The sequence below is a fragment of the Cygnus olor genome, chromosome 3 (assembly GCF_009769625.2).
Source record: "Cygnus olor isolate bCygOlo1 chromosome 3, bCygOlo1.pri.v2, whole genome shotgun sequence".
NCBI classification, from domain to species: domain Eukaryota; kingdom Metazoa; phylum Chordata; class Aves; order Anseriformes; family Anatidae; genus Cygnus; species Cygnus olor.
Genome location: NC_049171.1, coordinates 120,783,682 through 120,798,125, shown reverse-complemented (window position 1 = coordinate 120,798,125; position 14,444 = coordinate 120,783,682). Strand labels below are relative to the sequence as shown.

General features: G+C 45.5%; 1 protein-coding gene across 6 annotated transcripts in view; it reads right to left on the bottom strand.

Moving 5' to 3' along the window:
- Positions 1–14,444, bottom strand: part of LOC121067368 (sodium/potassium/calcium exchanger 3-like) — a 278,371-nt gene that overhangs the window by 237,683 nt on the left and 26,244 nt on the right. For all 6 annotated transcript variants that reach the window (XM_040551782.1, XM_040551767.1, XM_040551770.1 and 3 more), the window contains exon 2: positions 12,256–12,393. In XM_040551782.1, coding sequence (XP_040407716.1) covers positions 12,256–12,393 — 138 coding nt within the window. The remainder of the gene's footprint in view (positions 1–12,255; positions 12,394–14,444) is intronic.

Here is a 14,444-nt window from a genome sequence, read left to right as displayed (position 1 = left end):
CCGCTAAAGACTGTGGCAAAGAAGGCATTGAGTACCTCGGCCTTTTCCTCATCTTTTGTAACTAAGTTCCCCCCCGCATCCAGTAAAGGATGGAGATTCTCCTTAGTCCTCCTTTTTGCGTTGATGTATTTGTAAAAACTTTTTTTGTTATCTTTAACGGCAGTAGCCAGATTGAGCTCCAGATGAGCTTTGGCCTTTCTAATTTTATCCCTGCACAGCCTCGCAACATCCTTATAGTCCTCCTGAGTAGCCCGCCCTCTTTTCCAAAGATTATAAACCCTCCTTTTTCTCCTAAGCTCGAGCCACAACTCTCTGTTCAGCCAGGCCGGTCTAGTTCCGCGCTGGCTCGTCTTTGGGCACGTGGGGACAGACCGCTCCTGAGCCATTAAGATTTCCTTCTTGAGGAGCGCCCAGCCTTCCTGGACTCCTCTGCCCTTCAGAACCTCCTCCCAAGGGACTCTGCCAACCAGTGTCCTGAACAGCTCCAAGTCAGCCCTCCGGAAGTCCAAGACAGCGGTTTTACTGGTCCCCTTCCTGACTTCGCCAAGAATAGAGAACTGAACCATTTCATGATCACTCTGCCCAAGACAGCTCTCGACCACCACATCTCCCACCAGACCGTCACTGTTTGTGAACAGAAGGTCTAGCGGGGCACCTCCCCTGGTAGGCTCTCTAACCAGCTGCATCAGGAAGCTATCTTCCACGCTCTCCAGAAACCTCTTTGACTGCTTTCTCTGGGAAAAACCTCTTTGACTGCTCTCTCTTTTTCTAGCATACAAACCCACCTTAGACTGTACTGAAGTTCTGGAATTTAATAGGCACTTCTGCCACTGCCATGATCTCCTGTGCCGTTTTATCCATACAATGCAGACAGTCCACCAACAGAGGATAGGATATAACCCAAAGGAAAACAGAGAGCATCAAAAGCCATACATTTCATCCTGTTGCAGTAAGTCTTACAGCTGAACAAACATACCAGCTTTTCTAGCATTCCTGTCCTTATTCTAACACTAAATGTCTTCAGGGCAGGGACTTTTCCTCTATAGTTCCTTTTCCAGCGCGAGCAATGTGTTTATAGGTAATAATGAAAAACCACCACAGGTCTCGTCTGCTGTGTGTGTTGTCCTGTGATTGTGCCCAGAACAATGTCCAGACATCTCTGAGCACCCAAAGGTGACGACACGTAAATCTTTGCACACGATGGTGAAGAAATGTTGTTCAACAAGGCCAAGTGCTGGGTCCTGCACTTGGGGCACAACAACCCCAAGCAGTGCTACAGGGTGGGAGATAAGTGGCTGTAAAGCTGCCTGGCAGAGAAGGACCTGGGAGTACTGGTTCATAGTCGGCTGAATATGAGCCAGCAGTGTGCTCAGGTGGCCAGGAAGCGCAACAGCATCCTGGCACATATCAGAAACAGTGTGGCCAGCAGGACTAGAGAAGTGATTGTCCCCTTGTACTCAGCTCTGGTGAGGCTGCACCTCAGGTACACAACCACAACCAAACCTGAACCACAACCAAAACTGCATTCAGCTTTGGGCCCCTCACTACAAGAAGGACATTGAGGTGCTCGACCATGTCCAGAGAAGGGCAACAAAGCTGGTGAGGGGTCTGGAGAACAAGTCTTATGAGGAGCGGCTGAGGGAGCTGGGGGTGTTTAGCCTGGAGAAGAGGAGGCTCAGGGGCGACCTTATTGCTCTCTATAGGTACCTTAAAGGAGGCTGTAGCGAGGTGGGGATCGGTCTATTCTCCCACATGCCTGGTGATAGGAAGAGGGGGAATGGGCTAAAGTTGTGCCAGGGGAGGTTTAGGTTGGATATTAGGCAGAACTTCTTTACCGAAAGGGTTGTTAGGCATTGGAATGGGCTGCCGAGGGAAGTGGTTGAGTCACCATCCCTGGAGGTATTCAGAAGACGTTTAGATGTAGAGCTTAGTGATATGATTTAGTGGAGGACTTGTTAGTGTTAGGTCAGAGGTTGGACTAGGTGATCTCGGAGGTCTCTTCCAACCTAAATGATTCTGTGATTCTGTGAAATCATTTCCTTTTTTTCAGCATAGAGACAGTTTTGGCTGTAAACTGTCCACTTGGGCTGTGCTTCAGCACATCCATACCCAAAGGTATGTTCAAGGGAAGAGGACTGTGCTGTTCTGTTTTCATACAGAGGAAACAACATTTCAGAGATGACATATCAGCCAGGAGAACACTTACTAAGTACAGAATGCCTGCGCAGGAACCCAAGTACAATTGCAAAACTCCTCTCCCACAGCAAGAGAAAGTGGTATAACAACGGACCACATTTTCTCCTCCTCCTGTCTTCAAGCCACACCATGTATCAAGGAGAGCTTGGTTACCAAACTCTATTCACCGAGAAGACCCATGCAGGATAATCTCACTGCCTCATTTGAAAAATAAAGATGAGCAAATCTTTAAATGAAAAGAATTCAGAGAATTAAAGGAAAAGGACTTCAGAGCCTTGGGGAAACTGGTCAAGGGTTTGGGAGCACAAGTCATGTTCTCCTCTATCCCTCCAGTTATAGGAAATAATGAGGGACTGGACATGATGAGCCAGCGGGTTAATAATTGGCTCCGAGCCTGGTGTCACCAGCAGGGTTTTGGTTTTTTTTTGGCCTTGGGTCGATTTACATGAGACCAGGCCTGCTGACAACAGACAGGAATAGCTTTTTCCTCTTGCAGAAAAGGGTTTTAGGATGGGAGTTGACAGGGTTCATTGACAGAGCTTTAAAGTAGGTATGAAGGGGGGTGGAACCGGGGACGCTATAAAGGAGCCTGAATGTAACATGCCAGTTCTTGTGGGTGAGGAATGTGCTAGCAAGACCTCGCAGTCTTGTGTCTTGGTGAAGGATGAGGATGACATAACATTTTGCAGGAAGGACACAAGGGTTGGTGAGAGGTTGGTAACTATGGAAACACCTGAGTACGGTCAAGAGGGTATTAGGGCTTCTCCCGCCCAAAAGGTGGCCCAGCTGAGGTACATTTACACTAATGCATGCAGTATGGGTAACAAACAGGAGGAGCTGGAGGCCACGATGCTAGTAGGGAACTATGATGTAGTTGCCATCACAGAAACCTGGTGGGATGATTCCCATGACTGGAGTGTGGTCATTGATGGCTACAAACTGTTCAGAAGAGCTAGGCAAGGAAGGAGGGGAGGAGGAGTTGCCCTCTATGTTCGGAAGTGGATAGATTGTGAAGAGCTGTGCCTGAGAAACAGCCATGACCAGGCTGAGAGCTTGTGGGTGAAAATCAGGGATTGGTCCAGTAAAGGACATCTAGTGGTTGGGGTCTGCTACAAGCCACCTGATCAGCGGGAGTTCTTGACAAGGCCTTCTTGCTTCAGCTGCAAGAACTGTCATGCTCACAAGCTCTTGTCCTGATGGGGGATTTCAACCACCTGGATATCTGCTGGGGTAGAGGCACAGTGGGTTCCAGGCAATCCAGGAGATTCTGGGAGTCTGTTGAGGATAACTTCCTGGTCCAGGTAATAGACGGACCGACCCAAGATGAAACCTTACTAGACCTGGTGCTCACTGATGTGGAAGAGAGCATTAGAGAGGTTAAGATTGGAGGCTGCCTGGGCTGTAGCGACCATGCCCTGGTGGAGTTCGTGATCTTGAGGAATACGGGTCTGGCAAAAAGCAGAGTCAGCACCCTGAACTTCAGGAGAGCAAGCTTCCGGCTGCTCAAGGAATTACTGGCTGGGATCCCCTGGGAAACTGTCCTTGAGGGCACAGGAAGAGAACAGAGCTGGCAGCTCTTTATGGACACCCTTCTGAGAGTGCAAGAGCTCTCCATCCACCAGCAGAAGAAATCAAGCAGAGGAGGCGGGCAAGTGGCATGGCTGAGCAAGGACCTGCAGCTTAAACTGAGGGAAAAGAGGGAAATGTACAGGAAGTGTAGGCTGGGAGGAATACTGGGGTGTCGTCTGGATGTGTAGAGATGGGATGAGGAAAGCCAAGGCACAGACAGAGCTGAACTTGGCAAGGGATGTGAAGAATACCAAGAAGGGGTTCTACAGATACATAGGCAGGAGGAGACAGGCCAAGGAGAGTGTTCCCCCTCCGATAAATGAGAAGGGAGAACTGGCTTCCTCAGACATGGAAAAAGCTGAGGTACTCAATAAGTGCTTTGCCTCAGTCTTCACTGGTGGTCAAGTTTCCTATGTCTGTCAGGATCCTGAACCTCGAGGAGAGGGTGAGAGGAGCAGATTCCATCCCACTGTGACAGTGGAACAAGTCCAGGTCCGCCTAAGGAAATTGGATGTGTATAAGTACATGGGGCCAGATGGTATACATCCCAGGGTGCTGAAAGAGATGGCTGATGTGGTTGCCGAGCCGCTCTCCACCATATTTGAAAAATCATGGCTGTCAGGTGAAGTCCCCTGTGACTGGAAAAAGGGAAACATTACTCCCATTTTTAAGAAAGGGAGAAAGGAAGACCTGGGGAACTACAGGCCGGTGAGCCTCACCTCTGTGCCTGGGAAGATCATGGAGCAGATCCTCCTGGAAGACATGTTAAGGCATACAAGAGATAAAGAGGTGATCCGAGACAGCCAGCACACCAAAGGCAGATCTTGCCTAACCAATCTGGTGGCCTTCTATGATGGAGTGATGGCATCAGTGGACAAAGGAAGGGCGATGGATATTACCTACCTGGACTTGAGCAAAGCCTTTGATATGGTCCCTCACCACATTCTTCTCTCTAAATTGGAGAGGTATGGATTTGAAGGATGGACTGTTAGATGGATAAAGAATTGGTTGGCTGGTCGCAGCCAAAGGGTTGTGGTCAACGGTTCTGTCTGGGTGGAGGCTGGTCACAAGTAGTGTCTCTCAGGGGTCAGTCTTGGGACTGGTGCTCTTCAACATCTTTATCAATGACATAGATGACGGAACAAGTGCACCCTCAGCAAGTTTGCAGGTGACACCAACCTGAGCGGTGCAGTCGATACAACAGAGGGAAGGGATGCCATCCAGAGGGAACTGGACAGGCTGGAGAAGTGGGCCCATGAGAACCAAATGAGGTTCAACAAGGCCAAATGCAAGGTGTTGCACTTGGGCTGGGGCAGTCCCAGGTATTTATATAGACTGGGCAAAGAAGAACTTGAGAGCAGCCCTGCGGAGAAGGACTTTGGGGTCCTGATGGACAAGAAGCTGGACATGAGCCAGCAGTTAAGGTTTGCAATTCAAACCAAAAAGTGCTTTCTAAAGTAACAGTAACAAGCATAAGCAAGCAATATGGAAGAGTTACCCACTTCATAGCCAAGCACTACAAGTTACATTATCATAATCCATGACTCACTGGAGAAATATGGATAAAAGGAAAAGTTGCTGTTGAAATAAGCGAAGGAAACGAAAGAAATAGTTGCCTAAAAACTTATTTGGCTATTTAAACGCTTTTGTGCCTGAGGGTATAAATGAATCTACGAAGCTCTTATAGTTTCTGTAGGAATCACATATTTCCTGCTATTACTGATAATGACTTTAAAATGGCACACTTAAGTAAGACTGTTATTTTATTTACAGCCTTTTCAGCACAGGAGCAGAGACTAAGCACGTGGGAAGCGGTAACACTGGGGGAGGAACATGATGACAGCTTGTCAGCAGAAACATATGTCAGTCCAGTGAAGAGCTAACTGGTGGTGGCACCAGGACCTCGGCTTGCCACGAACAGTTACTCCTCAGCTGGCAGGCTCTGCGTGCTCCCCGCAGCTCTCCAGCAGGTAGGCAGGCAGACCAATCTTTGCCTCAGCCCTGCGGCTGCCAGGTGCTCCTGTTGCATAAGGGGACCCGTCCCCTCTGTCCCTTTGACCACTTTCTCAGTGCTACGGAAGCTTTGCAGTGCTGCAGACCTGTTAGTGACTCCAGCTAACACCCATGTGACCCTCCTCCACTTCGTTTCTCGTGCTGTCATCATCTCCAGGAGGTCTCTGCAATAGGCCAAATGCAGTAAATAGCCAACATAAGCAAGTGACCAGACTGTGGTCACTTTCCCATGCTGCAATACTGCTCGACTCCCTCAGAGACTTCTCTCCTATTCTCAGAGGGCAGATTGCCTCTGGGAGCCTATCGCATTTTTCTGGTTGTCCAGAGGGACATTGTAGGATCCCCCTGAAAGGGATCAAGCAGCTTCCAATGCAAGTTTCTAGACACATCACACCCCATCCCAGTGCAGTCTGTGAGCTTCTCCCCACCCTACAGGAACAAGACCTTAGCACAGCTCTCCTGTTAAGACTTAAAAATTAAGTCTTGACTAACAGCAACTTCCTCTGAATTTCTCAAGTGCAAGCCAAGCTCCAAATTTGGTAGCACGTGGACCTGACCCAAAGCTCAAGATTAAATCAGCTGAAGCCTTTTTTTTTTTTTTTTGGCTTCCAGTGGGTCAGTCACACTTTTATACAGGACTACATGCTTAAGTGATACTTTGCCTGTAGTAACATGAAGATTTCTGACTCTTTCCTCATAATTTTTGATTAAGAAACTTTTGCCAAGCCTAACCCCAAATCACAAGTGTTTAAACAATATCACCATTTTTTTTTAAGAATAAAACTTATCCACTCTTCTCCATCTGTAGTTCCATACACCTTCACACAGACACTGCAAGGACAAAATGGCACGAGAGGCCAGAACATTTGCTGCATGGTAGCTGTCAGATACTCCCATGAACAGCCACCAGGGAGCCAAGAGCGAAGGACTGAGCAGGTATGACTACAGGATTGGAAAATAAGGAAGCAGAAGACAAGAGTACAGAGACTCTCTACTAAAAAAATCAATATATATATATATACACGTGTGTGTGTGTGTGTGTGTTTTTTCCTGTTCTGCCTCCAGAAGCACTTAACACAATCAAATGCTACAGGAGAATCAGGGCGGAGCAAATGTTGAACACTTCTTTTTTCTTTCAGCAGGGCTCACAGCAATAAGGCTGAAATTGACATTTACAAGCATGATTGAAGATCCTTAGATCTCACAGCAACAAGTAGCGTAGTAGACTTGCAAAGATAGGGGGTCATCTTTTGAGGGTAGGATCTCACCCTGGATTAGGGGATGCATGCCCTGCCACCCACACCACCCATAGCAGTGCACCAGCTGCTGACAGAGACGGGCCCTCAGCGAGCCGTGCATGCAGCCTCCTACCCGTTCCGTATGCACTGACTGAGCACGGGAGCTAGCAGGAAGGCTGCTGTGCCATCACCACTCAGCTACCTTCAACAGGTTTTTCAAAGGAAACATAGTGGTCTCTTAACTGACATTTATTTCCAAGTGCCATATTGCTGGGCCCAAAAACTCCAGGGGTTCTGTGAATCAAGGCTATGTAGCACAGAACAAGTGGTGCATTTTAAATGTAACTGCTCGAAACAACCACGCTATCACGCCAATTGCAACAGCTTCACAGAGTGAAAAATTACAAGAGGAGCACCAAAAATTACAAAATACAGTCTTTAAGCTGGATTACGTCCATTTCAGCCCCTTAATATTTCTACAACATATGTTTCAAGTGAAAAGTCAGAAAAAAAACCCTCAAACCACTATATGGAGCAGTTCTCATGATAAAATGCTAGTAGATAGTCCATTCAATAAACTATTAGAAAATAAAAATAGCAGCTGGCAAAAGTCATTCTAGGGTTTTAAGTGAGCCTGAAAATATATACGCAGTTAAAGAAAAAAAAAAAATGTTTCTTTTAGCATTGTGTTTACTGCCACCAAACTACAGTACCCAAGCGATGCAATATATAAAGCACAGTATACTTCAAAATAAGGCATTTTATCCTCGGCTCCCCACACCCCAACATGATGCAAAACTGCCTTTTTTAAACCCTCCTTTTTGCCTAGCTGTACGTTTTCATAGACCTCAATTTTGAAAACATACAGGAGGAAAAAAAAAAAAGAAAAGTCTTTTTAGACGGCTTTTTCCTTCAAATCCCCACCAAAGGGAAGAAGCAGCACCTGAAGACCAAATGGACGTAAGTGAAACTCCTGTGGGGATGCTAAGGAGGATTAAGCTATGCCAATTCACAAATAATGACACCCAGGTTATGCATCCCATGTTGTATTATTCTCAGCAATACCACAATTTTAGCAATTGCCTCAATTTCCTTAAGCAGCACTGTAAAGGCAATCCCTAAGAAAAGGCAAAGAAAAACAAGTTTGGTGAATTCTTATGCTCGTCTCTATGCTAATTCAGGTCTGTTGAGTAATTGCCTAAAGTGACTAGGAAAATTAAACTAATATTCACATTTTAAAGAAAATGCACAGCATTGAAGAGGCTTTCAGGGTGAACCGAGGCGTAGCTGCATTACTTGAGCGTTCCGTAGGCTTCCAACCATGGATAGGCTCTGTGACAAGAGGGGGACTCGATCGTTCTTGTGCACACCGAGACCGATAAGCTGCACATTTGCTACCCTGAGCCAACGACCTGTCATGTTTTTGACAAAACACTGTACTCTAGTGAACTTTTGCGCATTACAGTATCATTATAATACCAAAACACACCTCCATCCAAAAAGCTACCCGCCTCTAAGGTGAGACCAACCCTCACTGAGCATGTGCTCTGAATTTCTTGGAGCCTATACCTTTAAACAAAAACAAGAAAACTTTTTACCAATCATTCTGTGATAACCAAGATATGCTTGACTAGAGTCACTCAAGCTCCACCTAAAAGATAGAAAATAATATAAATTGGCTCAAGAGAGAGGGGATGTCAGGGAAGATACCATCCTGACTCCTGGGATCAGTCGACAGGCTGAGCCTCTCTTCCGCCCCCACTGGGACGCCTTTGGGTGAGATTTGAACACTTGGTTATACTGGGTGTCCCCGTGGAAACTTAGAAATCTCTAGAGTCTTTGTGCCTTTTAACGCATTAATAGCCAGGATGAGTACCTGTGTATTTCATGCATGCTAGCTTGCTTTTGCAGACAGTGAATTTATCACCAGCAATCTAAAGAACCTGTGTACCTGTTGCTGTAATAAATTGCACTTAATTGCTTTGTTCCTAGCCATGACAGTTCTCATTGAATGCAACTAGAGTGTTACGTTGTTGGAGAATCCGTGACCGTGATAGTTCAGTACCCGGAATCTGACCAGACCCATAACAGTTAATCATCTACACCCCTTAATGAGACAAGGTCTCTATTTTCACTTCATAGCTAGACCCTGGGCTTCAGGGCCTGATCTATCACTAACATCTAACACTAACACTAAGCCAGTGAAGGAAGGTCTTTACTGCCCTCAAATGGTATTGAATCAAGCCTTTGATCAGCTTTGGTTAACAACAAGTACTAGTATCAAAATTGTACACTGATTTGAACCACTTCAACTCCTAACTATACTTTTACACATGAAAACTGTTGGAAACAGACGAGGTCTTCTCACTGTAAAACAGAAGCCAGCAAACTAGCCAAAAAATGCTTTTCTACCCCCTGTAAAAAAATCTGGAGAAGTGAGGGTGTGAAGGGAAAGGAAAGGAGGGCTTTTGCCCAGGAATCAGCTCTGGAAATAAGCGGCTCTCCTGCCCCAGCTGAGCCCATGTGTACGCGGAAGGAGTTATATGGGCCAAACAACAATATTGGGAACCCAGGAGATCAAATCAGCAAGGAGTGTTTAAAAAGAAACTTTTGATTCTATTGAATCAGTAAACTTTTAATACCAGCTCCAACCACATAGCTCACTGGGACAGCTAAAGGTGTCAACAAACACCAGCTAACAAGAAGTACTCAACAAACAAAACCCTCCTTTATTCTCTTTCTTCCATTTAGACAACTACAAATAATCAATGAGTAAAATAAAACAAGAAAATAAATCTTTCAGCTAGTGATGCAGTTAGTTTAAGAACACGATTTTCATCAGAAATGTTTTACCTCTTCTTATTGCTAGTACTAAGCCAAAAATCAATGACACAAGGGCAGGGCAGACAGGATCTCTGCTTGCTTTCTCATGCTCTAGGTCTAAACCTTCAAGTATCAGTGCGTGTTAACTCTGCTCTGATGACAGTTAAAGCTGCGTTTGACTAGAGCAAACTCAGCAGCCCATTTCCATTGTCGGGTCCCATTTCAATTTACTGAATGGCTGTTTCCTCTCCTTTGCATCAGGAAGAGAGAAACAGGATGACGTTGTATGGGCTCATGACTAGTGGCCCATTTTGTGCAAGATTCAGAAGTCTGGCATCACTCTGAGTCGCAGGGAAAATGGAGAAGTTTGAAATTCTTCGCAAAGTACAACTAAGAACACTTTGCTTTTTTATGTTACCATACACAGCACAACAAACATTCAGAACAAGAAGACTCTTCTAAGCTATTAACAGCATTTCTTCTACCAGCTCTTCTTTCACTTACTTCATTAGCTGAAAAAAACAGAACTGAAACATATTGCGTGTGGCTTTAAGTCCACTGGAGTCAACAGATACCTTTCACAGACACTTCAGTAGAATCCTGCCCCCATTCAACTTGAACACTTCTGAATGCCATCTGGTATAACTTTAATGATTTACTAATTTGCTAATGTTCCAAAAGAAAACTGAAACAACACATGGACCCCAAACTTTGTTACTTCTGCTTTCTTTCCTACAGTAATTCTAACTGGTTTGCCATTAGAGAATGTATTCTGTAGCAATTCCATGACAATTCAAAGAAAAAACAGTAACTCACATCACTGTTTCTACTTTCTCACTCCTGAACACTATATAATGCACTCTGTAATTATTATTTTATCTTCTGGGAAGGGGGGAGAAACACAACAAATAAAATCCCACACATTTCATACAGTCCATTTTATTTGGCAAAGACAGTAGAAATGGCTGAGGATGGTGAGACAGCAGACACATATTCGGGGAGGGGATTATTATACACATTGATGTGAGGCTGTAAGACAGAATCTGCACTACTCTGGAGATATGCAAATAAGTGAAGAGTGGAACAAGAAGAATTTTTATACTAGTTTCTGCTGTCTAAAAAAATAAGATCATCCATTTCTCCAGAAATGTTAATAAGGCTTACAGGAGAGAAAAAATTATATGCAGAGAAATGCAGCAAGAACTGTATTTATTAGAATTTTTCCTGGGGGCACATAACCCACATAAGCCCTGAAAACCCTTCCACCTCCCCTATCTGAACTTTGGGGAAATGATGCCCAAGCTCCTCTGTGAAAAGGAAAAAGACTGAACAGCTTATGAAGCTTCCCCTTTTTACTAGTGATACACTACGATGACTTCTATTTGCATAAAAATAAAAACAACACAATCAGTTGGATGTAAATCAGAAAGATACCCCACCTTGTTCTTTTCCCTAACGTCCACAGAAAGATTTCTTTTTGTACAGGGTTTTAAATGATTTCTTCTATTAATCAAGGGAAAAGAAGATTGCCTCTAAATAGAAGGGGACTCTAAGAATACTTAAAATACATTGAAAAAGGGTCCAAATAGCTCAGGAAATGCAAGCTGAAAGAACACATCACCTCATCTCCTACGGTTAAATAATCCCACTGACCCAACCAGTTGTGGTTCTAGCTGTATTTGGACCCCTGCAGCAGTGGGGCACATGAAGCACACGAATACAGACAATACATGTTTGTGGCCACCTCCCCAAAAAGCTTCTGAGTAAGTCAACCAACTTCAACCAAGCATAGCAGAGCAGTAGAGTTTCAATGCCATCAAGTTCCTATGAGTTTCATAAAAACAGGAGTCAGAGATGAGGACAACCCCGGTAAGGTCTTCCTCTGAGGAAAAAGCTATGTTATGATCTAAGCTCTGTTTCACATGAGCTAATCAACATGGAATTTCAACTGTGAAACTTTAATCTACAAACTAAATTTCTTTGGGTCCACTGCTTGCTGGAACTACAAGTACTAAAGATATGACTACATACTAATATCACAAATAATACTCCTACTAACACATATATTCATTATGTAAATCCCACCGCAAAAACTGCATGTAGTGTTTATGCAATAAACACAGACGGCATTCCTCTTCAGATCTCAGCACTGAGCTTTTTGCACAAGTCTCAAGATTTGACTGTCAGCATATGTTAAATGTTGTCTTGTACTCTAGCTGACAGCAGGCCCTCTTCTCATCCCCACCCACAGAGGGGGGTACAAGATCCATATGGTGCACAAGGAAAACAACAAGGATGTTTATAGACCTAAAAATAAGGAAAAGCTTTTGGCAGTATAGGTGAAACTAGTACAGACATCTGGAAGTAAGAAAGCCAACCATAAGACCGAGGGGCTGGAAGCAACTTTCATTCCTACCTGGTTCAGTGCAATTTCTGACATAGAGCTGCCCCCCATCCTCTGGGACCTCAGTCGTGTTGTCCTCATTTGCTTGCAGTAGCTGTCTCCCGCTCCATTTGTCATCGATTTCCACAGAATAGCTCAAAGCATCATAACCTAAAACAAACAAACAAAAAAACCCAGCAGATACATGAAACTGCACAGGAAAGGTGACTCGTGATTCTGTTCCCAGATGTTTAGAGCACCCAAAATGTTTGCATTTCAGACTCAGTGCCCCTTGCATTAAAAACAGAGGCATTTCAAACCCCACTGGAAAGGCATGCTGCTGCTAGCTCTACATCCCAGCTAGTCCCAAAAACACGAGGACTGTAGTGTGTTTACGTGGCAAGGTTTTGGTAGCAGGGGGCCATAGGGGTGGCTTCTGCGAGAAGAATCCAGAAGCTGCCCCATATTAGATAATGGCCCTTCCGCTGGCCAGCAGCAGGCCAATAAGCAATATTGTTTGCGCCTCTGTGAGAGCATATTTAAGACAGGGAAAAAACTGCTGCGGTACAGCAGCTGGGAGAGGAAGAGGAATGAGGAACAGCCTTGCAGGTGCCAAGGTCAGTGAAGAAGGAGGGGGAGAGGTGCTCCAAGCACTGGAGCAGAAGTCCCCTGCAGCCTGTGGTGAGGCCCATGGTGAAGCAGCCTGTTCCCCTGCAGCCCATGGTGTACCACGGTGGAGCAGGATTCCACATTGCAGCCCGTGGAGGAAACCACAGCTGAGCAGGTGGACCTGCACAGAAGGAGGCTGCAGGCTGTGGAGGAGCCCCGCCAGAGCAGATTCCAGTCTGGAGCTGTAGCCCGTAGAGAGGAGACCACGCAGGAGCAAGCGGTTTGGGGGAGCTGCCACCTGTGGGGGACCCAGGTTGGAGCAGTTTGCTCCTGATGGATGGACCCTGTGGTACAGACCCATATCTGGAGCAGTTCCTGAAGAACTGCTGCCTGTGGGAAGCCCACACTGGATCACTTCGGGAAGGACTGCATCCCGTGGGAGGGACCCCACATTGGAGCAGGAAAAGAGAGTGACTGAGAAGGAGCAGCGGAGACGAAGTGCTATAGACTCACCACAACCCCCATTCCCCGTTCCCCTGCACCACTCGGGGGGAGGAGATGGAAGAGGGTGGATGGGGGGAAGGCATCTTTGGTTTCTTTCCTTTGTTTCTCACTTCTCTAGCTTGTTAGTAATAGGCAATAAATCTTACTATCTCCCTACTCTGAGTCTGTTTTGCCCATTACGATAATTGTTGAGTGATCTCCCCATCCTTATCTCAACCCTTGAGTCCTTTGTGTCGTATTTTCTCCCCCTTCCCCTTTGAGAAGGGGGAGTGAGAGAGCAGCCACGGTGGAACTTGGCTGTCCATCTGAGTAAAACCACCACAAGGAGTCAGGTCCATTCCTTCACAACTTCACTTATTGAAAATGTTCATAGTAAAAGTGTGTCTAAAATCTCACAAGGAGTTTTAAGTGCAAAATCAGTTTAAAATTGAAGTATCATCCATTGTTGCCTGGAAAAAAAAGCAAAAAAAATAAATCCATGAACACCTACACAGTTCGTTAGCTCTGTAGGCATCTCACTGCTCTTCAGTAGCACAGTACCAGCAAAAGTCTACTGAATTTTGCACATGGTGAGAAAACACTTCAACCACTTCTGCTTAGGACTGAGATCAAGCTGGCTGCTGAATGAGGCCTAAGAGAGGCAGGCTTTGACACAGAAGACAGGTAGGCTTCTCTGTGATCAATAACATGCTCAGCAGGTGCTAGGAAAGCTCTGCCTGCACAGAGCGCGTGGCTTCTTGTGCCTGCAGAGGCACAGCTCAGCTACTTGCACTGTGCCAGGGAACAGGAGAGGGAGACTGCAAGGGAGAGGGTACTGAGGTGCAGGAGCAATCACCGTTTAAAATTATGTCTTGTAATAAAGGTTGGAACAGCTATTTTGACCAAACTGGTCAACAGGGACCCATTTCAATATCGTGTGTCCAATGCAATGTCCTATTTCCATGTCAGTGGAAAGGCTCCTGAACCTGCTCCCCGTGGGCCAGCCAGCAGCTTTTCAATGCATTATGAAGCATTCATTCATAAACATGAAGTGTACAACTTCCTTCAGGTTCTGCTCACAGAGCAGAAAACAACTGATAAAAATGTCTTTACAAGAATATGGCCATATC